Source organism: Balearica regulorum, chromosome 2, assembly GCF_011004875.1.
Source record: "Balearica regulorum gibbericeps isolate bBalReg1 chromosome 2, bBalReg1.pri, whole genome shotgun sequence".
Taxonomy (NCBI): Eukaryota; Metazoa; Chordata; class Aves; order Gruiformes; family Gruidae; genus Balearica; species Balearica regulorum.
In genome coordinates, this window is record NC_046185.1 from 50,116,588 (window position 1) to 50,143,060 (window position 26,473).

At 39.9% G+C, this 26,473-nt stretch overlaps 1 protein-coding gene across 9 annotated transcripts in view; it reads left to right on the forward strand.

Moving 5' to 3' along the window:
- CHST9 (carbohydrate sulfotransferase 9) overlaps window positions 1–26,473 on the forward strand; it is a 99,699-nt gene that overhangs the window by 57,732 nt on the left and 15,494 nt on the right. For 6 of the 9 annotated variants that reach the window (XM_075744190.1, XM_075744187.1, XM_075744192.1 and 3 more), the window contains one exon: window positions 23,467–23,504. In XM_075744190.1, coding sequence (XP_075600305.1) covers window positions 23,467–23,504 — 38 coding nt within the window. Of the gene's footprint in view, window positions 1–19,660; window positions 19,776–23,466; window positions 23,505–25,540; window positions 25,725–26,473 lie in introns of all 9 variants that reach the window. The other 3 variants (XM_075744194.1, XM_075744193.1, XM_075744195.1) reach the window with 3 other exon arrangements.

A 26,473-nucleotide genomic window follows, 5' to 3' on the forward strand; every position in this document is an offset into this window, starting at 1 on the left:
ATAGACTGCAGGTGAGTTCTTAGGCAGAGCTGTGGTATATATCATGCCTACATAGAGAACTTTGTATTTACAAATACTTCTTTCTTGAAAAGATATCCTGTTACTACCTTTTCCAAATAAACCAAAATGGATTATTTTTCCAGAGGTCTTCAAAATCAATGAATTACATTTTAGTCTCCAAAAGCTGAAAAAGTGTACGCCTTCAGTGGAAAAATACATCCATTTTACTATGTTTAGAAGAGTTACCAACCCAGCTGCAATCTAGGCAAGTTTGGAAACTGATCTTTAAAGCCATCCTCGTATTTTTGCAATCTATGTGCATTGAAAACTACCTATCAAGGAGTCTGCCTCTTAAGATGGAAATTCATTTATGCTAATGCAATTTACTTGTCCTATTTAAAATAAATCCAAAGGAATTTTGATTGTGATTTAATAAGAATATTTTCTTGGAAAGGTATGCATTAAAGGTCAAGTGCTAGAGTCTATTTGAAAGAAACCAGGACCATTTGTATTAGCATCAAGACAGTTTCTTACAATAGCTTCTGTGCTCTCTGCACCCTTTTTGAGCTTGGTTACTTGGAAAAGGCACTTATTCCTGATATTAGGACATCAGTTTTCTCATTCTTTCTAGTTTTGGCCCAAAAATTATGTCCCAAGGAGTTTATATCCTCAGATTAGTGTCAGAGCATTGGTTAGGCTGCTTGGACCCATGCAGTGGGTCATGCTGAGGTTTCCCTCCCTTCTCTGTCACACAAATCCTGAGGTTGGACACCAGCTCATTTTTATCTGCTGGCTTTCTGCCACGTAAGGGTATTGGATGTCTTTGTGTTTTGGGTTGGCATTAATGAAGGGAAGGGTACAAAAGGAGGGCAAAGTCTGCATTTGAGTGCTGCAGGATGAGGCCCGTGACCCTTCATGGCTGATGCCCTGTTAACAAAGTTCAGGAGGACACAGGCTGACCTGACAGGGGTGGGCAGACCTTCAGACTCCTCTGCCCACACATGCCTTCATCTGGTCTTGGCAATTCATACACAGTCTTGTGTAGCTGAACAGCCCCTCGGCCAGAAGAGGGTAGGTCACGTAGCCTCTCCCAACTCAGCTGCAGTGTGTCAAGGACAGATGTCACCCTGTGTCCAACATCTTCTCCCTTTGAGAAAAAACAAGATGCTGTCCAAACCAGGCCTGGAGTTGATCCCCCTGAACATCCACTTATTAACTCAAAATTAGGCAAATTGCTGATACTATTGTTCAGAATTGTTAGGAAATCATTAGGAAATTGCTGAGACCATCTGGGGTTTTTTTGTTTAATATTTCCATTCCTTCTTATCAGAAGTAAGGAAAACTTTATATTGCTTTATTGTAACAGCTGTACTCTGGGATTGTAAGATACAGGTCTCTGTCTGCCTCTAATGGCTGAAACACACAGCAATTTATAAGTGTACTTTAAGGTAACAGAGGAGATTTCTTTTGTTAAAAATGTGGCTCTGGAACACCAGTTGTCCTATTCGATGTCTCCTTGTTCGTGGCTTGTCCCACTGAGATCACATTGGAGAAGCAACATCCTAAAATTCATATTCTGGATGAAGAATTTTTTTTATCAGACTAGTAAAAATGACAGCCTTTTTCCCCCTCGTCAAATTGACCTCTTTCTTCTGTATCCAAATATAACTCCTCTTGCTTTTTTGAGTTAAATTATGCACAATTACAGCAAAACACTATTCTGAGTTTTGTCATGCATAGTAATTTCATGATTAGTACTTAGGATGTCTTCACACTTGGGTATTTACAAGTTGATTAAATGCCTTGGTTACCTACTTGGGTAGCAGTTGTTACAAAGTTGCAGCATTTTGGAAAGAGGGAGGTTCTTCTGTGTGGGAACCTTGGCTGCAGTGATGAACCAGGTGCAGGCAGCAGCTATTCTTCTCAGCTTTGCTTCTCTGGTCCAGCATTCCCCTGCTTGGGACCTGAGGTCCTCTGCTCCGCCGTGGCTGGGCGGTCGTTGTGTTGGGCAATGCCACCGCTCAGAGGTATAGTAGTATACTACCTTATAGTAGTATAGCATTGAAAGGGAAGAGTGGGCATGATACAGCAACGAGGCAGCAAGTGTTTAAAAGACCAGCCTGCTGGCAGTTGTTATAACTGAACTGGCACTTTGATAGAAGAATTTATTTTATCTGCCCCCACTAAGAAATCCAGAAGTGAAAGCCTGCTTTAAGAAATTTCACCTTCTGCTTTCCTTAGCAGGGGTTGCAATTCAGGCTTGAGAACGTCTCAGCCCTCCTACCCAGCAGCTCCAGCGGTGCCACATGTTTGTTTTCTTAGGAAGCTAGAAAATGTCTCTTCTTCCCATAGGAATATATAGTCATTGCTGTTTAAAAGGAGCAAATATATTAGAGAAAACGGTCTCAGATTTGAGAGGGTTTTATCTTGCTGCCCTGGGTTTTATGTTGGGTGGCATATTGGGCTGATCCAAGACTCTGGGGGTTTTATTTATTTATTTATTTCTTAGTCTTTCAGTAGAATAAATGTCGCTTCCACTGTCTATACAGCCCGGCATCACTATTCTATACATTATTACGTTTATGTATAGTTTACTATCGCTGCAGACAGAAGTTCTCAAAGTGTTACTACTCCCCTTGCTGGTGTGTTGTAGTCATGGCACTTGGATACTTACTCGGCTTTCCAGTGGCAAGCTGCTTGCTATTTGAATTCATGAGGATGGTTTTATGGAGAGACAGAGCAAAATTTAAGAGTATAGGGCTTTGTCTCCTTTTTTATATTGTCTGACTATTAAATGAATAGAATGACTTTCACCTGACTTCTTGATTTACGCAGGCCTGGCCTTGGGCATGTGTAGACTTGTCAGCACAGTTTGATTTGTGGTGGGAGCTATTTAAACAATGGCATGATAACTATTTTAGCTGGTTTGTTTTTCAGAACGATTTATTCTCCCAAATGAAAACTCAAAAAGGCTTGTAGACATTTTGGTAAATATTTACTGATGTTGTTGTATTAAGGGATAATAATAATAGTTAATTTTCCAAAATTTAAAAGCTGGAATTGTTTAATACTGTAACTATGGGGTTTTTTTCTGGCCCCATATGCCTGATGAGATTAAGTGTCACTACAACCCCACTTTCAGGTCAAATCAGTTCTTTATCATGCAAGTAGAAAAGCGTGTACAGCTCTTGCTTCACTGTACCAACCATGAAAATATTAATTTACAGAGAAGAGGTGATAAAGAAGCTAGACTGGATTTTTAGGGAAATTGGGATCTTCAGAAGGAACTTGCTGGGGTTTTTCTTACCTTTTGTCAAGGTATAACAAAAAGGAACAGAAACAATGCAGAGCTATGGTTCAGGAATTCATCAGCTGTAGCCCAGAACAATGGTCTCCCTCTGCATCTGGTGTCGCGCTGGAATAGCTTTCACATGATTTTATATAAGCAGGACATAATTTGGTTGCTTGTTTGCCCAGCAATAATGGGCCACAGGAGGACAGACAGAAAATCTGCTGAGTGCAGTTATCTGGTCTCCAGCACGTAACCAAAAGCCAATTGCAAGGGAAGAATGCAGGAATAAAGCAAAAATTTGTGGTCCCTTCCCCCAGGTCTTTCCCAGTTCCACTTAGGTAATACTCTAACGAGATTTCAGAATAACTTTTTTTAAAAAAGAAGATTTTTATCCTTGTTCTTTGGAGGGCTCAGCGTGGAGGAAAGTTGGTGTTGTTTCTGGGAACGGCACTGAAATGTGGCAGGGCTTTAGGGAAGGTGAAGGCAGCTCTGCCTACAAAGTGTGGGTGCCCTGGGCACTGCTATAACATATACAGTGAGACGAGACTTATGGGCATTATAGAGTCCAGCCTCTCAGAGTGTGCCTGTGTTTCGCATGGGGTCGTATCTTGGTGTGATGTTTGCCATTTCAGAGGATAAGTCTGTGTCTGAGGACAGCAGCGTGGAGCCCCAATAAGCCGCTAAAACAGACCAAGAATAGGGAAATGTGCTTTGTCTGCGCTCGTGTCTGTGAGCGAAGTCAAATCAGATGAAATGCCAAGTAACGGTGGAGCCGGGTCGGGTCTTGTGATGTGCGCGCCTCTGACTTCTGAATATTGAGTCTGAGATGGGAGATCTAAACCTCATCCATTAATTTCCACTGTAATAAACCAATCCATTCAGGGTGCTTTGTCTCCTTTTGTGCAGGCTGTCCAGATGAGGTGCTTGGCAGGGAGTTTTTGTGGTTAAAGCAGGTGAATAAGGAGGGGAGACTGTCACCTCCATCCTGTCATCTGTCACCCCAGTAGTAAATCCTGCAGGAGACACTGCTCTTACCCTGCTTTTTGCTACAAGCAGTGGATTTTCCCTTGTGAGGACCTGACCTGAAGCTCATCTGTGGGACAATCTGTTCCTTATGCCTGTTTAAGAGCATTCCTATTTAAGGAATGACATTTTCAAGGTATATAGTTAAAATATAAGTTGAGACTTTTAAAATTGTTTTTCTGCCTGGCTTTGTATGGCATACTGGGAAAAATATTTAAGATGTCTGTCTCTGCAGAAGTTTCTGTTTGAGTGGGCTACATTGCCTCTTTTTTTTTTTTTTTTTCAAAAAAAAAACCCTACCTTTTTTAATTAAACCCCCTGAGGCTAAATGTGGCTAGTTGAAGGCACTATGGGATTGTAATCCAGAAACACAGAACTAATTTCCTTGTTTTACTTTTAAATTAGTGGGTTTTTTCTGTTAACTAAAATTGAAATGTTTCAATTATGAATAATGCCAGGAAGAACTAGTACACTTGAGTGGGTTTAATGAATTGCGTGTGTTCTTGCTGCTTTGTGAGCGTGTGCATGGTGGTGGAGTTTCTGAGACCTGTCACTTAATATATACTGAAATGCATGTTTTATTTATGATGTATTAATTTTAACTATGCTAGCTTTTTTGTTTTATGAGCAGGGTTTCTGTAGAGCCCTAAGATCATTTTAATATGTTCAGAAGATATTTCCACAGACACTGAACTGCAGAGCTTTGTCTCATGAAAGTGTAAGAGTAGCATGTTTCTTGTCTACATTTATTAGCCTTAAGAAGGCACTGGATTTTTCTGTCATGATTGGAAAAAATACTAAAGGGTGGTTTATTCCTTTCCCTGGGTTGATAGCTAGGCTGCATTTACAGTCCTTGGTATTATATGTCGATTCTCACCAATATTAGCCAATGTTGAATGTGAACAAAGAGACAGCAATGTAAGTGCTCTGCTAAAACTTGGGAACAGGTACTAACAAAAAACCTGTACCTTTTTTGACACAATTTGAAAGGTCAATTTGCAATTTAGAGCATCTTAGTATTGGTGTTTATTAAGGAAGCAAAATTTCCTTAGGAGATTTGAACTTACTTCAGCGCATTTTTATGTTGTCTGCATTTGAACAATTTGTCTCTTTTGCCATGTCTTTTTGTTTTATGTGCTGTTCTTTATCTTCAGTAAGAAATTGCTTACTGAAAAGCTGTATCTTAAGCCTTGAATTTAATGTTCCAGAGGAATATAGGAGTACTTTTGACTAAAACCCCAGTGTTACAATAACTTGTGAGCACACAGGCTAACATCATTGATTATAATAGTGCAAACAGAGTGAGTGTAGCAAAGAAAAAGAATGTGGTAAGGTTATTACTTCATTAGAAAAACTGGGAAATATAATTCATGCTCATTAAATGTGGAGACAAAAAATATGTTTTCACTGAAGTAATACAGTCTTTTAAAAAATGTGCATAGCAGACAACAGTATTATTTAAATTAGTTGTTGTTGGTCTTTTAAAAAATGACCCAGAGCTGTTTTCCCAACTGAAATGTAATTGTCAGTGTGAGATTCTCCACATTAAAAAGCCAAAGACAACATTTGAAATAAAGGGAGAATTTCTATTTACAGAAGAGCAATGGATAGTTTTGAAGTGGCATCCACAGATCTGATCCCAGATCTGCAGCGTGTTTTCTTCTGTATTAACAATAGTTTGAATCTTCAGTTTTCACCTTAATGAGTAGCAGTACAAGGTAAAGACATTGGTATCTTTTCTGGGATTAAACTAATTTCACAACCTTAAAATGTTTGAGGGACAAAAATATTTTTTTTTGCTTTTGAAGGTGTTTTTTGTTTTCTAAGAGCTCATTTGTAAGGCAAGCTTCCCTAAGTACATGGTTTCCACTTACATCTTTGGAGAAGATAACTGAGCAGATGAAGGTACACGCACGCTCTTTAGACACGTTTGCTCCATCACGTGGATGTGCTGTTCTGGTGAAGGAATGTCTGATTTGAGGTGGGCTTCAGTGTGGGGTGAGGGGTTTGTAACAAGAGGCAAGGGTTGCGGGGCTGGCCCAGAGTTAATTCTGTCGTCTACTTTTGCAGCATCACTGCTCAGGGGCAGACAGCTCTTAGAAGCAACAGAAGTGTGTCTGTTCCTTGGATGTTGTGCAATGTAAACAACTCGTCACAGAGCTGACTCTGCATCTCGAGTTATAGGAATATTCACATTCACTTTGCTGCTACCTCTGCAGGAAAAGATTGAAGCATTTGGAGTCATGTTTCAATAAAGGGGGCTGATTTTAGGCTAATGCAGTTTTTTTTTTTTTTTTTTTTTTTTTTACATAGAGTACAGTTGGCTGTTTTGCTTCATTTTCTTTAAACGAAACAAACTCAAACACTCAATAAAACAAAAAAGATGTTTGAAATACTGAGAACCAAACCTGTGGAAGACTTGGAAGTGGCTGTGAAAGTTATTTGGAGTTGGACTTCGTCACTAGAGGGCACTTAGTCACACAAAATTAGCCGTGTTTGGGTTAGGGGTTCTTTTGCAAAAGCCGCTTTCTTTAAAATATCTTGTAAAAATATCTGTTGGTGTTTTTGAAATTATTATTATTGATTGAAGAGTATGCATATGTAGTCATAAATATCTGCAAACACAGAAGAATTTCAGGGCAGTGATCTGCAGTGAAACATTTCCTCTGGGACAGAGGATAAAGAGGGAAGGCTAAGGAGAGGCTGCAGTGTACAGGATTTAGTGCAAAAACCACTCGGGCTGTAAATATATTAAAAAGCTGCTCAATTAGTATTAATTTAATTAATAAAACCTGAAGTGGAACAAATTCTCATATTTAGCAGTGGGGGGGAATAAGCACAAACACAGATACATTCCTCGAGTATCAAAATATCTGCTACAATTTTACAAATGCAAAACCTCCCGTTAAAACAAACAAAAACAGAGCCCTCATTTACACATACCAACCATGAAGCACCTAAGATACCAAGTGGAGTGCACTTTTATTAAAGGGTTTAAAATACTTGATGCTCTGTTGGATGCCACCTAGATTCATTATGCTCCCGTGGCTTGTTTTGCTGGACTCCAGTGCACCCCAGTGATCTTCTGATGGGATGCTTAAGGTTCGCTGGCAGCCTGGCCGCACCCGCACGTATTGACAGCTCCTGGTACACCTGTAAAGCTGTCTTTGTGTTGAGAAATAATGCGGTTTTACCTACTGGCTGCATGGCTGTGAGAATTTGCCATGCGACCTCTTTTCTCCCTCTACCCCTCTGATGGATAAACAATCACAGTGGGCTGGAGAGTGAACCAAGGAGTGTTCCAAGCAGGTGGGATTTACTGTAAATTTTTTTTTTTTTTTTTTTTCTGGCTGTTACTGCCAATCACAGAGAGTAAAGGCGGCACGCAGGGACTGTGTCTGCCAGGCCAGCTTAATGCTGAGGCGTGCAGAATGCAAGTATTAGTTTACACATACTTTCAGCAAGCATGGCATGCGGTTGTAGTGCATCTTTGTCGGAAAGCATATTAAAATCTAGACAGCGTGGAAATCTAGACAGTTTTGAAAACACAGGTGCAAGTAGCTGAATATTTAAGTGAGCATTTGTTTGGCTGTATCTCCTGCCTCACGTGGAGGGAATGTTACTGTGGTGCATTTTGGAAGACCAGCAGGTGGGATAATGAAATTATAACAGATCGATTGCCATGATTTCCTGTATCTTTTCTGGTTTAGAACCATTGCTCGTGATTAATGGACATGCATACCCACAGCTTTGCGTGTATGGATTTGAGGTCAGGTCTAGCTCTCTGAGCGCCTTTCTTCTGCCCCTCCACATGGACATGGCAATACTTTCTATTCTGTAGCTCAGAGGGAAGCCGCACTAAAGTCCAGAGGTTAGTGCATATGTGTACCCTCTAACAAAAATCAAGAGAAAAGATTGCCTGTCAATTTTTTATAGCTAAGGAATTTCAAAGAATTCTCTTGGGTGAATATAGAATTTAATGTGCAAGTCAGACATGGTACCTGTGGATTATAGAAGCATCACTTAGGCTGGATGGCAGGTCAAAACTATGCAGACTAACTTTTTCTGAGTCCCAGTTTATGGTGGTGGCTATGTGCTACGACTTATAGGAAACTTGTCCTTTATGGTGCAGTCTTATCTGTGCAGGCATCGGGGTCTGCCCTTCTGTAGCCTGTGCCAGGTTCTCAGATGGCCTGTATAAGTGTTTCAGTGCACAGATCGTATTGCAGGACAAAGATTTACAAGGTGAAATTCTTTTTTCTCTATCTGTCATGATGAACTTCACTGCAGTGCCGCTCCCACAACATTTCCTGGAAAGATAAGGTGGACATCTGAATTCACAGTCCCACTGAATGTTAAGGGAAATTTACAATTAGGTTTTATGAAAACATGATAAAATTATGAAAGATGGAAATATCTGCACATTTTGTAATGGCATTCCCTCGTGTAGCTTGCAACCTAGAGGGAAATAACACTTCTTACTCTTGTAATAAAAAAGAAATAGATTAGAAATCATTATAATCAGAGTGGTTTTGACCAGCTTAATTATAAGGCTGAGAATTTAAAAAATTGGAAAGTGAAGTTTTCTGGTTTTGCTCCTTATGCATTTTAGGTAAAGCAGGTAGAGGGCAGTAGGTGCTAACGTTCAGGATATCTTCTCTGTTGCACTGGTACTGGGCAAATCACTTGGCTGGTCTTCAGCTGTGATTGTAGGTAACCCGATTTTACATCGAAATAGACTGGGAGCGCTCACACAATCTGTTAACACAACTCAGCAGTTGGAGTTGTTACATCTTAAACTGGTAAAAGTGGGCATCCTGGTAGGACTTAAGGAATCAACAATGAAAGTACCGCAGGCATTGACTTCGGGGTGTCCATGCAGGTGAACTTTAAAGCTGACAGCTGACTTTGCCGGACACAACTGACATATTCAGTGTTTTGTGCAGATTTTGTTTTTCACTTTTAAAATAAATGAAGTGATAAGCATTATTTGCCATGAAAACAAATCTCTAGAAGAGATTAATTTCCTCCTCTGGAAGGATAAAAACCATAGGACTACTATAGGAACAAAGCTTAATTAAAATATAATTGTATTTAATCAATGCAGTATAATTAGAAATTGTGCTTAAGAGTTCATTTTAATGGCTGTTGGGCTATTTGTATTTTTTAAATTAATATCTGCTTTATGAACAAAAATCCAACACAGCTCAGTTCTAAAAAAGGCTCATTTGTTTTTCTCTAGTGATTTTTGTGCAATTCCAAGGGAGCAAAAACAGAAAACCAGCTAATTGACAGGTGGTAAAAAAATTCCTGTAATACCTCCTAAACACTTAGCATTTCTAGCCTGTGGTGTGGAAGAATGGTCTGCTGTTAGCGTGTGCCTCAGGATACAGCAGGTCAATCCCTACACTTTCTAAGTAACTTTGGAAGTCACTGAGGTCATTATGTTCATTTATCCCAAAGCATTGTGCACAGAGCCTAAAACTTTTAATATTCAGCAAGTCTCTTCTTCCTCTTCCTTGGAAATTTATCTAAGTACTGGTCAGTCTCCTGTGAGTGGAGGTGTGTGTATCAGGTCAACACCATCCTATGGAGGACACCCTGGTAGGTAGGGCATCTCCCAGAGCAGGACGTTGCTCTTCCCCCATTGGCAAAGGAGGGAAACATGCCCTCCCATGTTTAAGGTCTCCCACATGTGCTCCAACAACAAAACTGTAGGATCAAAACAGAGCATTGCTCTGAGACATCCCTCTAGCGTGGTCCCCGAAATCACAAGCAAAGGGGAAACATTTCACTTGTGACACCTGGAGGAGCTTAGGTATAAATGGGCTGCTTCACTGCTCAGCGCTGCCAGGGTTTAGGGGTCCTTGGCGTGACCAGAAGACAGCTTTTACATGTGTAGAGGATCTGAGTGGTGGAAAACAACATAGTAAACACTTTGCATGCCCAGGAGTCAAGAACTGAGAATGATTTCACTGTTTGGTGTACCCCCACTGTTCAGAGCAGTGTGAGACAAAGAACACAGCTTTACTCTTCCCTTGCCTGCCTGCCACCAGTGCCACGTCAGTAAGCTGTGCTGGGCCTACTTATTGAGGGTGTCCACACTCTGAAGTATTTTAAACTGGGGCCTGGTTTTTTAGTGTTCTGTGTTGCACACAGCAACAGCAATGCTGGATCAGGCCAGAGCTCCGTCTTGCTCAATATCCTAGCAGCAAAGTGAAACCTCCTCACGTGACTTTGCAAACTCCAGCAGTTTGTGTTTCAGGGACTTCCTGCGCCAGAGGTACTTTCTGTTTGCTTATCAATCCCCAGAGGATTTCCCTGTCTCTCAGCTTGTTCAGTTGTCCCCTGAATCCATGTAAAGTTTTAGCAGCCGTAACATCCCCTGGCGAAGAGTTCCCGAGTTTCCTTTCTCAGTTGCGTGGAGAGCTGCTTCCTCATGTTTGTTTTGAACCTGCCATCTGCCTGCTTCATCAGATGCCCCCGGCCTTCTGTTAGAAGAGGCAGCGAACAGTCACTTCTGATTCACCCCTTCCATGTCACTTATGATTTTACAGATCTCTATCATATCTCCTCTGGATCATTGCTTTGCCAGGTTTGGTAGCTGTTGCTCCTTGTAAGCCAGTCTATCAGTCCAATGCCTTACCCTCCTTTGTTCTCCGGTTCTTCACAGGAGTGGAAGGATCAGAATCGCAGGTAATATTTAAGATGCAAGTGTGTGTATATATAGCAACACAATGTTTTTTTTGTTTTTCCTCTAGTCTTCAATTTGCTTTCTCTAACAGAGATAATGTTTGTGCAGAAGTTTTACCACTCCAAGCTCTCATTCCTGAGTAGCAATGAGCTCAGAACTCAGCTCAGAGTTTCACTTTTGAGTTTAAATGAAGTTTTCCCCTAAAAGTTTCCAAGCATCACTTTGCATAAATTGCACTTCACATGTTATTTTATTACCAACTTACTCTTGTAAAAAGTTCTTTAGCCTCCATCATTTCTACCTCAAATAAATTAATATCATCGGCAAATGCTGTCATCTTCCTGTTTGGTCCCTTTCTCTCATGATTTTTAGAACACGTCGAAGAGCATGGGCCCTCAACATGAGAGAGCAGGATTCCACTGCTGACTTTCTTCCACAGTGGGAATTGGCTGTTCTCTTTCATATTTCTATACTCTGTTTCCTATCTTTCAAACAGTTTCTTTTATAAATCCATGCAAAGATGTTCCCTCTAATTCTGTGCCTGTTAAGTTTCCTTAAGGAATCTTGTGAGAGATGTTATCAAATACCTTTTGAAAAGCCAAATAGACAACGTATCTGAGCATTAAAAAAAAAAATGGAGTCCTGTACAATGCAAGCCCCAGAAGAAAATAGCAGGCAGTCAAGAAACTTGTTATTGTTGCTCATCTGAGCTATTCAGTCATTTGTGACAAATCTTGGCATTCTGGTGCTGATGGTTCAGTAGCAGCTGAGCAGATGAGGGCTCTGAGGATGTGGATTTACAGCAGGTTTATCCTGATCCACATGTGAGTTTCCCCAGAAGGGGATGTCTCCTTGTCCCCACTCTTGTCCCCAGCCACACATCTGTCTCCATCTGATGTGGCTGATCTGAGCTGATATGGATGCAAATCAGCCTGTTAAGTGAGATGAGAATTTTTACTGAATCAGGACTGTCATGTGTCTTGACCACGCGATGCAGCTGTGCTCGTGCTGGCACAAGGGAGGAAGAGGAGGACTGTGTCACCGTGCTGAGTCAAGAGTTGGGCTGTCCATTTTTGCCAGGCATCGAGCAGCTTAAGCCAATCATGGCACCAAAGCCTGAGAAAAGTTGTGTGTCTGTAGCTTGTCTAAAGTGGTATTTTTCGATGAGATTATTTGGGTGTTGAGTATGAGTAGGTGGTTGCATGATGCCATTTGTCTTCCAGCAAAGAAACAGGAGTCCACATTGCATTAATAGAAGTGGTCTGTTCTGTTCTCTTCTCAGAAACAAGAATTAAAAATTGTGGGATTTCTTTATAACTTATTTTCTTTGTGTCTGCGTGGCTTTCTCCTGTGATCTGTAAGCCTAGCTGCCATTATGCCACTGGGTTTGTTACTATCTTTAACTTAAGCTGGTGCTATACAGTAGCAAGCAGCAGTGTTTCCATTTTTTTCTGTGATCCTGGGAGCCAGTTATATGTAATCCAAGATGACAAAAAGTGTTGTTGAAAGTAAGGACATTACTGAGATTTCTTCTGTTCATACAAACATATTTCTGAGCTGTTTGTAGCTCTGCTATTCCAGAGTCTCTGGCTGTACATCTAATTAACCATCCATTTAAAAATGCTGGCTGCTCCTTTCACTCCCTGCCAGCAACATCAAGATGTGAAATTAATTTTCTGAAGATTTGCTTCTCATATACTTGCAATAATTGGACCTAGCCTTTATATTGTAAACAGTCCAATGTACACAAATCACTGTAATTATAGCAATAGGTCAATATGTTAGTGATGCCCAAAAGTTGTGGGGGGTGGATGCTCAATTATCACATTTTCTTTTTTTAGGTCCCTCAGAAGGCAGGAAATTCAGTCCTGTCAGATTGGGTTTTTTACTCTTCACTAATTATTTAAGTAATACCAATTGGTGTGGCTTTAGTCCAAAATACTTTCTAAGCGGAATTTTTCCACGTTTCCTTTGTGTTTCTTTTCACATTCTTTAATTAGATTTCATGCAAACAACTGTGTCCATTATAAATAAATACTAATACTAAGCTGAATAGAAATATGCTTTTTCCCCTTAATCTGTGGAAATATGTGAAGACCTTGTCCCTGCAGTTAGTAAGAAGCCAATAACGAGTTTTGTTGATAATCAGATACAATATTGACTGTTCTCCTGTGAGAAGAACAGAGAAATGTCCCATCCTGAGTGCTCAGTTCAGTAGACATTAGTATTTTACATATAAATAAAGCCACCATATTATGACTATGTTGCTTAGTACTTGCTGAAACTAACTTGGTCAGTAATTCACATGCTGATTCATGTCAGGCATGCAGGATTATTTTTTAATACCTGAAAAAGAATACAGTTCACTGGGGAAGAATAAACAAGGTAGGGTTTTTTCAGTCATATAAAAAATATTTTGAATCACTTGGTGCTAAGGACTCTCTCAGAATTCCTTTATTCACCTTTGCAGAAGAGACATTAATTTTGCCCTCAGTTTGGGGTGGTATCATCACTACCAGTATTAGTACCCACCCACAATTTGCAAACCAGGACTGGGTAGACTTCTCTTAAATCAGTCTGCCATTGTGAACATGGCTGCGACTTCTGCCTCCCCTTGTTGTGCCTGGCACGGTACATCCTATGGGAAGGTTACTTAGCTTGTTGTCTGAAGGCTGCCAGGTAAATATTAGTTGTGTGCTATATGGTCACGTTCTTCTCGTAGGTCTCCATAAAACTGCACCTGCACATTTTATGGATGCAGATTGTACCTAGGTACCAGCTAGGTATGTACCTAGGTACATACATATGGTCCTTTGCCAGCAGCAGCGGTGTATTTTGTGGGCAGAAAATGCTTGTGTGTACAAAACCTGCAGGTGTGGCTTTAAAGCCCATTTGACAATTTACCTTCTGTGCATGAAAAAGGTGTGCTGTACCTGAGAACGTCTACTTTATGCTTTGCCTGAGTGATCAAATTGATATAGTGCATCATTTATGCTTTTGGCATTGGGGTACTTTGCTGTTTCTGGGTACTGGATACCACATTACTGCAGTTATTTTCCATCTCTGTTTAATTAAAAGGAAATATTTAACCATGTTTTCAGTAACATATGTGAGTTCAGTTCTCACAATGATTTGCTTCATAACCCCTGCCATTTCCACTTTTGAGCACTGCCAATATCCAAGTTGGCGTAGCAAGGATGCCACGTGGAGGGAGGTACAACGGGCATTTCTAAAGTAAGCAAAAGGCTCCTGCCGAAGCAGAGTATGGTGTTGTTTGTGAGGCTTGGAGCATCAGGGTGTTTCACCTGCGGGAAAGGAGGACGTTGCAATTAGCCACAGTATGTGCAATACACACTCAGTTGCTACTCGGCTAACCAAAGGTAGTGGTAGGACAGATTACAAGCTTGAGCTGCAGGTTTGGCTTTAAAGACATTAGGCCTACAAGATTTTTTTTTAATTATTATTATTTTTTTTTTTGGCAAAAGCTTAAACATGGTGTCATACAGTAGTGGTGAATTCTTTGCAGAATGGCCTACAGAGTTACTTTTGGATTTTTGAGGAGGTGGTCTCATAAGATCTTGATTAAATAACTACGGTCAGTTCTGTCTTACACGAATTTTCTTTTAATTCTACCCATAAATTGTGTCTTTTTTTTTTTCCTTAGTAAACTACCTTTTCAGTATGGATGATACAGTTTGAATTTTCTGATGTTCAGAAACACGTTCAGAGAACATGACTAAAATGTTTTTATATGCCTACTGAGGTTTTCTTGTTGAGGATTGCTTGTACGTCATTATAGACTCTTCCTTTAAGGAGATCCTTAAAATATCACCCATTTAGTATTGTTCTGAAAAAAAACTACAAAAAAACTACAAAAAAACTAGTACTAAAATTGTGTATGCAGACAGACAGATATAGATTATTTCATAGAATCACAAAATGGTTTGGGTTGGAAGGGACCTCAAAGATCATCTAGTTCCAACCCCCCTGCCATGGGCAGGGACACCCTCCACTAGACCACGTTGCCCAAAGCCCCATCCAGCCTGGCCTTGAACACTTCCGGGGTGGGGCATCCACAGCCTCTCTGGGCAACCTGTTCCAGTGCCTCACCACTCTCACAGTAAAGAATTTCTTTCTAACATCTAATCTAAATCTACTTTCCTGCAGTTCAAGGCCATTGCCCCTTGTCCTATCACCACATGCCCTTCTAAACAGTCTCTCTCCAGATTTCTTGTAGGCCTTTCTTGTATAACAAGACTGCATATTTTCTAATAACTCACATATCAGAAGTTGACTACTTCAATTACTCTTGTCAAACTATCCAAATCTATTTGAGAACCGAATCTGTAGCAGTGGTTGAGTTTCCCACCCCCCTTCTCTGTCCCCAATTTCTTTTGAGTAGCACAAACCTGAACCCTTGTGCATCTTGGATTCATATTATATTCTCAGTCATGGATGACCTTTTACAAATGACTTCCAATAACTACAGCTGAATTCAAGCACAAGAGTTGATTGCAAAAGGTCATACTCTAGTTATACAAATGTAGATAAATTTGTACACCCTGCAGCAACTGATTGCTGTAGGTTTTTTGTTTTGTATCTGACCAATCTTAATTCGAGCCATGTATTAGGAAAGGTTATGTTCTCGCTTTTTTCTCCTTGTCTTTCTCCTCCTAGTTTTCTTTCCCTGTAAAATTATCCTGTTTAGAGAATTTTTTGAGTTTTCCAGGTGTTAAGGTTCTATTTCAAAGGGCTCCTATTTTACCTTTTCCTTTTCCCCTCTGTTCTTTACAAGTGGATTAATTGCAGGTTCTCGTGCACATAATCTTTCTTGTAAACGTGAGCAGTGTCTTTCTGAGTGTCATATTCTCACTGGGGAATATTTTACTTCCAAATGGAACAATTTCAAAGAAGTTATTTGAGGCCGGTGTGCTAAGAGTATGCCTTAGAGTGGTACATTTAGACCTTAACAAAGAAACACGGCAGATTCAAACAAGTACAGGTTTTTTTATGTAGGCATAACTCAGAATGAGTAGTAAATTGAAAGAATATTTGCTCTCACCACCACTGGTCACTTCCTGGCCTTATGTTGTATAGACAATTCATCTCCTTTTTATTTCTGAACTACAGAAACTGTAGACTAAGGCTTCCCATGGAGACTTTGCTGTGGGACTCTACTTTGTAATCAGCACCAAGCAGCTGGATTTTTCCACCCCTGTTTGGGCTTGCTGCATGCTCATCTTGCACACCACTGCTTCTGATTCACACCAGAGAAGCTTTGTAGCTCAGCTGTTTGTGGTGCAGTTGTCCTAGCAGGTGAGTCAAAATAAGGTTCTGTGGGCAAAACCCTGTAGGAGCTTGTGTGCTGCTTCCCGTTGGTACTGGTGGCTTCATCTTTACATGCCATTTCCAGGGTATTCTAATTATACGGGCATAGTGTGCTGTAGAGCTGGATATCAACTCATCTTCACTAAAAGTGAATGACCAATAGCCAGACTGGATGACCATGACTCCATGTGGCTTTGCCCTAACATGGCTAATCTGACTGCAAATTTCAACTGCATTCACATTCCTCATCTGGGTGGGGGAAACCATATGTTCTTAATATGGACCAAGAACCAAAACCAAAGCCAAACTACTGCAATGTTTCAGCCCTACTGTTAGTGCAACGCAAAGCTTCAACTGCCTAAGACTAGTGTATTAGAGATAGCTGTATGTCCACGTCTTTATTTCTGTGTGGGGTATGCGTATGTAGATTCAAGCTCTCGCTGCTCTCCGTGGTCTTTTCCATCACAACAGCTCTTACCGTGCTGTTCTTAGAGTAAACACCAGATGGTTTTCCATCAGTGGAAAAAAATCAGGGTCAACCATCCCTCATTTAAGACATACTAATAACCTTGATATAGGAAACTCCAGTGGACCAGCTGATGGGTGGAAACAGCTGATTTTGTGTCAAAGCCCAGAAACCTATTTTGTGGATAAGGAATTGAGCTCGACACTGGAGCGTAGTTGAAAAGGCATTTTAACAGATGATGTGACCTATCCTCTCAATGATCACAATATAAAGCACCATACACAACTAGCAACATGAAAGTGGAGGCTGGCGGTCCATGTGATTTCAAATGAAAAAGCAGTCACCCTTGCAGTTGTGAGAACTGAGGTATTCTACCTTAGGATTTGGATCACATTGTGACAGAGTTTGAGGAAATGCATCTGATAAGCCGTAATTAACTCATCTTTGCCCACCTAATTGCAAATGAGTAGGAATCCATGATTTGCTCCTTTCAGTTCCTTAAAAGAGCAGGAATCTGAAAAAGTTGTGAAGTAGTTGGATGAAAGGGAAAAGCATTTCAAAGCAGTTGCATAGTGAGCTGTAAACTAAAATTGAAACAAACTGTCCTTGTTGTTGGATACAGGATGAATGCCAAATAGGCATTGAAAATATACATGACATTTAGCTGGAAATCATCCAAACCATGATATCAATATTGTGTTGATGTTAAAACCAAATATGCTGTCTGGCATGTTTCCATTAACTCAAATCTTCCATCCTTAAAGGAAAAAGGTGACACTTTTTTGCTTTCCCTTTTCCCAGATATGAGGCACAAGCTTCTAGAAGAAAACTGGCAAACAAGCCTGCCTACTAATTGTGTTAGTGGGCATCCTGGCAATTCTGTGTCATTGAAAACTTTATCAATTCTGATGAGGCAGAGGGCAGGTAAAACTTCAAATTCTTAATAAATTCTAACATCTTGCTGTAAGTACAGTTATACAATGTTAGTCATTGCAGAATTTGGTCCAGGAATGGATTTGAATTACACTCCCCCCCTCCTTTTTATGCACAACAGAATTAATGAATGAGGGCCCTCAGTCCTATTAAGACTAATGTTTCTCTGTCAGTCCTGTTACTTTTTTTTTTTTTTTTCCTTTGGGGTTTCTTCTTGTTAGGACTTCGTTAGGTGGAAACTGAATGGTGTATGTTAATCAACATAAGACATTTGGCTACTTGCGCTTTCATAAATGTTTAGTTTCCCAGGGTCCTTTGAACCTCCCAGGGAACAGTTCTGCATCCTTATTAGACACTGACAATTAAAGGTCTGTTTTCATATCAAAAGTAATCACGAAAAATTAGCTAGGGAGACCTTGGAATGCTGCGAGAGTTTCAGTGGTCTGAGATGGCCAACTTTCCTTCATTTGCTTCAATCAGTATCGACTTTGGTTTCTTTTTATGTTTACTACTGCCAGGGCAACTTACGAGCTGGCGTTGTGACAACTGAGAAGGATTATGCAATACCGTGAAGATGTGATTAATACATTTTAGGCCACTGTAATCATATTCAGTTGCATAATTATCACAGAGGTGCAAAAGTAAGCTAAACTAGGTTTCGAAGGCAATGCTGTAAATGAGCAGTTCCAGTTTTCTGAATTCCTTGTGAGGAGGAGGAAAATGCTATGCACATCTGCAGGAGCTGTATTGCCTACAGATCTCAGAGATTGTGCCGATAATTTATAGGAAATGTATGGTTCTGTCCTAAATATTTTAATCTTTGTGTGCCAAGTTACAGGCGTTCACAGAAGACAATCTGTTAGTGTCACACCTTCTCAGTTATAAGTCTGCAAAACAAATCTGAGTGTTTCTTCCTCAGGCTCTGGTGCCATGGGAAATTGCCGCAGAAGTTTGTCACGATTGGTCTCCTTTCACTTCTCAGAATCTGCTCTGGTAGGTTAGGAAAGGAGTAATGAAAGTGGGGTGGATCATAACTGAATAGGTTGCATATGTTTTTATTCAGGTCTATAAGAACAAAGTAAAATCCAAAGCTGTTAGTGTTTCTGTCACGAACTGGGAAAACAAAATTCAACTGATATTAGAATATCGAATTCCCTCTTCAAAACTGGTTTCTTAGTAGTGCCATTCCCGCTTACAGTTAAGTGAATATGGCTGTTTCAGACTATGCCTATGGCTGATTCACAGCAAGGCTGAGGGTCCCCTCTGCCCCCTGGGATTCTCCCCGCTTTTCTCAGCCTGCTTGGAAACCCTCAGACACTTGGGAACAGGGAGACAGACCCAGAATTTCTGTTTGTCCCCTGCCTTGCTGCCATGCCACAAATATTAGTAGGATTATCTGAAGACTTAAGGAAACAAACTTTTTATTCCAAAGCTTTCATTTTATTGATGTTGATGATGGTTGCTTAAAGTATAAATTGGGATTTGACTTTTGGGAGGGGACAAAAAGAAATTGCTTGTTGCTAGGACTTGTAGCAGTCACGTCACATAAATTGGCAGATCTTTGTATTTAAGGGATTTTACAGTCTAATTAAATGCAGTAGTAGTCTTTTGCCTTTTGAAATTAAACCTTTTTTTTCTTTTGCTACATACTTAGGGAACAAACATGCTGTCAAAATCCTTACTGTATCCAACTACTTGAACATAAGAAACAGCATCAAGCTGTTATTTGTTCTGTTGGAGTGTACTCATATTTCCAATCTGAATCTTTTGTACCTGGTGATCTTAATTATATTTGAGCTGGAAGTAGTTTAACATTAAAAGGAATTACAGCAGATTAATCTGTAAACCTGCACAAATATCACATTCCTTTGTATGGAGGTAAGCAGGGCATAGTGTGCATAATTACGTGTCGTTCTCTGTGTAGGTTTTGTGCACAAGGCTGAGGAGTCAATGTTGCAGTTCCTCGTGACAGCATCAATTATGCCACATCTTGCAGTGGTCAGCTACATTAGAAAACATACATTATTCCTCTCAGTAAGGTAATCTTCCTTATAAAAAGAACAGGGAAGCCAAAAAATAAAAAAACCCCACACCTTGCCCTGGAAACAGGAATTAGTATACTAATTGGTGTATGCAAATACAGAGAAATCTTTTAAAGAGTGTTTGCTATAATTTTTGTTTTTCTAAAGCGATATAGCTTGAGGTCAACCCAAGAAGGCCATTTATCTCAACCATCCAAAACCACATAAAGGTATTGTTTTTACACTTTTTGCAACTGGAGAGACAAAAGAAAATCACTAAAAATGAATTGGAGAGGTCTTTTTCTCCAGTCCTGATGCAGAAACATCATTGGAATCCAGTTGCACCAGTTTAGCCTCAGTTAGAGCAGCAGGAGAGCAGAGCCTCAGCAAATAAGAATCGTAGTTCGTACTGATAAATATATCTTTTGATTCAAAGTATTGGTGAAGTGTAGCTGTCTGATTAAGTCCTTTTGATTTGCTTGAGTTTTCAAGGCTGGTCAGATGGCACTACTGAGCCCATTTGGGAACAGTTTGCTAGATGACAGGTAGAAAAAAGAAATTTCAGGAGAAATATAGGAGAAGAACAAGCCATTCGCATGCAGTCTGAGTTGCAGAAGATGTGTCTCTTGGACTACACCAGCTACCTGCTGGGCAGCTTCCATATAAATTTCCAGATGGCAATAAATTTCCCAGTTAGTTTGATGTTCACGCAGCCATTCATCTTGCATAAGCTGCTACCTCATTGCAATGGCTCTGGAAAAACTGTCATAAATTTTGAATTTAGCATATGTAGGTCTACCAGTAATGAAACTTCTGGCAAGTCTCAAGAATTACCTGCATTTCATGAGACTAACGCAGGTGTTGCCTATGGGACTGGCTGACGTGTTCTGACAGTTCTGGTTTTATTGGTGTCCCGTTGCCTCGTGTCCTTTGAATTTGGAGCATCCTCTCTAGTGGTGCTTCTTGAATCTCTCTAGTGAATGCTGATGGTCACCACAAGTGATCACAAGGCACCTAAACAGAAACTTCCTTCTTGAAATTGTACCATAAATAAAACACAGGTTAGTGACTAGTCACTGTAAGAGAATTCTGTGGATTTAAAGAGAAGAAAAAAAAAAAGGCAGGACAAACAAAATTCTGGTTACTTTCAAAGACGAAGCCTTCTACTGCCCTACTGTTAGTCACCAGCTGGAAACTGAACCCCCTTTCAGTGCTGCAGGTGTTGTCACTGTGTGACATTCTCATGCCCTTTAAAATTTCTTTTGTAAAACTGACTTCTGGAGGGACATTTTATTTGATAGTTGCTGGTTTTGAAAGAATCTCTGGTTTTAACTTAATGATGATCTGTTAGCCATGAGGAAGAGGGAAATAAGAGACTATTCTATTCAGACTAAGAAAAAAATGGTTTTTCATGTGTTTTCACTGGGGTTTTTTTGTAGCTTTTCTCCTAAAACGAAAGCACAGTACTCACCAGGACCTTGCAGGCTTCCCCATATAATGGTGCCAATGTATTTCCACCCTAATTTGCAGCATCCCTGTTATTACAGACCTTGGCCTCTTCTGAGCACAACTGCTGACTACGCCAAATTCACATAGTTGTTCTGTGATGAGGACAAGGATCATCTAGCAAATAAATGGAGAACACAGTATTCAATTTGCTGGTGACCTTGAATTTGATCTCTCTTCTATCCTTAACAGCCTAGTCAATCTCTGTCCTGTTTAACCCATGTCATCATTACTGGTATATCACATAGACACTTCTGCAACTGCCTTTTCCTTGATACTACAGTCGTTAAATCACCAAAAGAAAGAACCAAGAGCGAATGAGGAAAGAAGTACCATAAATTCTTCTTCACCTTTTCCTTAGCAGTGTCAGGAATGGCCACAAAGGTCTTTCCCAGTCTTTCTGTTCATTTTTTATATTTGTCTGAGGTAGAAACCACAAGTTTGATTGATAATGCAATTTGCATCTCGAGGCATCACTGGAAATACAATGGCATGAAAGGCTACTCTGGCGGAGCGCACTTTTCCCCCTGGGCTGACTTTAGAAACTCATTGATGTCACTTCCTTCCTCAGTCAGCAAGTGAATTTTCACTAATTCTCAAGACCAGCTGTCCACGCTGTCAACAGAAAGTTATTAAAATTCCTTTAAAGTGAATCAAAATAGCCTAAAAACAAATGTACTGGGAAACAGGAAAGCATCAGTATTCAAAGTCCACAAACCTTTGAGCAAAACAATGTTGATCTAACCAGAGATTTCAAACACTCTGCTTTCCTAGCAACTTGTATATCATTAGAGAATGCTAAAAACACATGCTCCTTTAATCTTCCATTACCAACAATCTATTTGGTTAAAATATTAGTTACAAGAATAAATTCTGTTTCTCCCAAAGATTAACTCTGTGAACAAGGGAATACATTTTAAGAAGTTCCCCCTACATGATAGTTGGGGTGGGGTTTTTTTTTAGCCAAAATGCATCATTTTTATATTTCCAAATAAAAACACAACACAAGCATGCAGGAAATAATTATCATGAGAGACAATCTTCTAATATAGCCTAAAGTGATTATCTTTATCTGAATTATCTATAATGCTTTCCTTGAACAAGAGTATTCTCAGGGACAAGTAGGTAAAATCCTTTAGTTAACAGAGTCTTTTAACTGTATTTTAACACTTAAAATTTTCACCTAGTTTAAAAAAATCTATCTTGTGCCACACATATCAGTATGAAAAAATTCTGTTGAAATGGAGTATCATTTCCAGTGCTGGAGGTGGCAGCCACCCATGCTGGGCAGGCTACACTGACAGTTAATAGTGATACTGACAGGCTGTAAACAGTCTCCTATTATTACTACTTTTAAAAAAAACCCTCTGGGTTCATGCAGCCTAGCTGGATAGGTAAGTGTGAAATTCATGACTTTCCCCAATACATGTCGATGGTCTCCAGTAGCAAAGGGAGGGTAATTGATACCAGCTGCCCTTTTGACAACTAGTGCACGGAAAGAGTAAATGAGGCAAAATTACTGTGCCTTTTGTCTAAAAGGAAAGAATAAGTTTGAGGTGTCATTGCTGCTAGTGTCCCAGATGGCTGCAGAAAAGCAATGTTCTGTCTAGGCTTTGATCGTATCTTCAGGAGCATGCTGAAGGACACTGCAGAAGGCGGCCGGAATAAGGAAGCAAGACCATAATTCAACTTGCCGCTTCATGGATATTATCAGGATAGAATTTCTTCTTTGAGCCAGCTGGTGCCTAACCTCAGTCTTGACACAGGCACGTAATTTTATTTTCGGGTAATGGCAGAAGCTGCTTTTCTCCTCCAATGGTGAAATCCTGAGCTGGATGCTACCAGTCTCTCAGGCATGTATACATGCAGCACTACATCTCACAACATTAAGATGCTTCATAGCACATATTTGAAACTTCTTGTCTTCACTTTAAATGTTGCAATTTCTTCTGGGGTTCCAAGTTAGCAAGATTGGCTACCTATCTCAATATTTTTATTACATCTTGATTAAGAGGGGCTTGTGTTTCTTTTACTTTAGGTGGATTTCCATTTTGAAGTTTTAAGTCATTCATACATGTTAAATACTTTCTCTTAATTATAAGGTTTGATTATTTTTTTGCTGAATTCACTGGTTTTTGTTCTGTATGTACACGATCATATTCATTAAACTATGTACAAACTAATTATTTTCTTTCTCTTTCAGAGTCTGGAGAAAAATTGCAACAACAGATAATTAATCAGGTATTTTGACACTTTCATACATTTTGTTACTTAATTTTTCATGTAGAAGAATTCTAGCAATTAAAGGGGGAGAACTTCACAGGACAGGCTAATATTAACTACACAGGTGTGCTAAGGACCAAAATATCAGACAACTGCCTGTCTCTGCAAATGTGTCAAATTCACAAGAGTAGCCATCATTTTGATTTAAACCTAAGATTTGCCATTTAAGCAATTTAGTTCATATACTTCTTAATGTGTTGGTGGTGAGACCAAAGCTTAAAGGTAATTTGTTCATTTGTATCAAATTTTTTAGCACAGAATTACACTCTTTTTTTTTTTAAGGAAAAGGTAAGATTTCTCCTGGCTGCTAGTATTCCTTTTAAAAAAACAAAGCTATTGATATGAAACATGTACACACACTTGTAAGTGTTGTCTTTCAAGGTTGTTTAGGTTTGCATTTCTGCCATAAATTTTCAATGTCACTAAACTGTGACGTTGCTTGTGGAGTTGTTTTCTGTCTTGTCTTTAGTGTATCAGTTAGGAGTAATTATTTAGAAGATAAAAACCTTTGTATATTGCAATTTAGCATTTCAGCATCAGGACAAGGATATAGGAACTATACTGGGAAAAAAAAAAAATCCCCTAACTAGAAAGAGAGGAGGAAACCCAGAGTTTACTTTCCTAGATTACATGCTCTTCCGGATTGAAAGGACCTAACCTGTACAGAAGCATCATGCTGCTTCTCATTCTTGGCTTCTTGTCCTCTTACTGAATGCTGTTGTCCAAATGGCATATAAAGGGGTACTGGATTGTTTGTGGGATTTATTTTGAAAAGTCACTTAAAAAGCAGTCATCAAAATATTTGTATTCCAACAATTGCCCTCCCTTCAGTAGTCTTCCATCCAATCTACAAATTGAGGCATTGGCATCATTATGACACTGTTATCTGTGAACTGATCATCTAGATGGAGGACTGACCACCTGAGGCAGCCTGGTTTGGGGCTAACAGCATTTCCCTGTCATGGCAGAGCACGGGACGGGTGTCACTGTGTCGCTTTCGGTGGCCTCAGCTGGCACCGATCCTCACCAAGTAAGCCCTTGCAGGTCTGGAAGCTTGGTCCTGTGACACCAAATTATATCGAGAGTTGTTACAACCTTCCCATTATATTGAGAAATTGATGGGTGAACGCATTTAGCCCAAAATATGGCATCACATAAGCGATACTTTTTCTAAGTAAGTGTAGAAATCTTTTGAAACTTAATGGAAGTTCTTTGCTTTGAGAGTTTGTATCCTAAAACAAAGCTCATTAACTTTTATAAACTAAACTGCATTTTAAATTCAGGCACTAGCCTGAAATGTCTTGCAAAACCACTTTTGGGAGTCCTTATTTGCCAGAAGGGGGGGCAGTTGTATTTTTAAAGCACGACTTGAGGCTACATTGACAGGGCTGTGAATGACAGGAGACCTAATTCTGCACACTTTCTGTGTGACAAAATCAGCTCTATGGATGACATTGCCCTTTTCTGAGGAAGAGTGTATTGTGATAAAAAGGACACTCGTCACAGTTGCAAAAGGTGGATTAGGTGCCATACTTTGCGTATCCAGTCTTAGTCTTTTCCTGTATGCCACTGCCTTGCCCTCCTCGCATTGCTCACCTGTTCTGTCTCTCTACAGTTAACTTAAGAATATCTGATTTTGCAGTAAAATTGCATTGTCTTGATATGTGGAGGGTGTATCTAAACAAAGCTGTCAAAAATTGATTTGGGGACAAATGGCAGACACACATTTTTAAATGGATACTAGTGAAACTGGTAATGCCCCTTTCCATACAAACTTCGTTTGGACTTCCAAGAAATGGAATAATGTTTCAAATTAGAAATCAGTTTCATTTTCAAATCTATAATTTAGGACAGAATTTCAGAGGCACTGCACATTTGATTTGTAGTAAAATTACTTCAATAAATAGATTTGTACTGGGGTTGATCCAAATGGAGTATCTCCCATAGAAGGATTCTGTTTATTTTCAGTACTGAACTTGAAATTTTATATGCAGGATAAGATACTTATCTGGCTTAAGAACCTGCAGTCCCCTTTAAGTGAGTGCAACAACACTGAGTTAAACTGGCTGCCAGAAATTTAAGTGCGGGAGAAGTAGCTCTGCAGAAGATGAATGATGTTACAACTTGACAAGAGCAGGAGTGCAAAGGGGTAAAGAGCAGGAAATGTCTTGTTGAGAGGTGAGTGAAACTGAGAGGGGATGGGGAAACGATAAAGTTGCTGTCCTAGTGGTCTTCTGCTAGGTAAACCCCTCACTGTCGGTGGGTATCTAGGACCTCTCACATCTTTGAAGACCACTGTTGTTTCTGTGTGGTTCTTAGCTCTTTCTAAAGCCTAAGCAAAGTTTGGTTAAATATGACATAGATAAAACACCAAGGTAGTATCTGCTTCCAGAAACCTTTGACTAGGCTCTTCACTGGCTCTTGTTCCCTTCGATCATAAGGCATCACTGGTTTTCCTTGAGCACCTTTTTTGTCATTTACGTATATAGGTATGCATGTTTGTTTAACAGCAGTGATTATTTACCACTCTGAGCAGAGACATTCAGCAATGGTATGCACTCTGCTTTTCAATACCTGTTTTTAACTACCTTTGCAACTTCAGGGTAAATCCTGGCACCAATGTACAGCCTGATTAGCTGTAGTGTGTTAACTACTGCGAAGGGAAATGCAAGGAAACAAGAACAAACCTTGTGCTTCTAACTGTGTAACAGTCTTGGCTAAAAAAACGCATTACAGACCGCCAATCAAAACGTGTCTGAAGGCAATCCTTTATGTTTCATCCTTACCACTCAGATTTGTCTGTGTTGTGGTCTTAATGTATACTCCTACGTGTGGTTTTGCCCAGTGCCTCTCGGAGACATGGAAATGCTCTGCTTAAAGCAGCCCAGGAGGCTGTTGGCCTTTTTTGCCATGAGGGCACCTTGCTG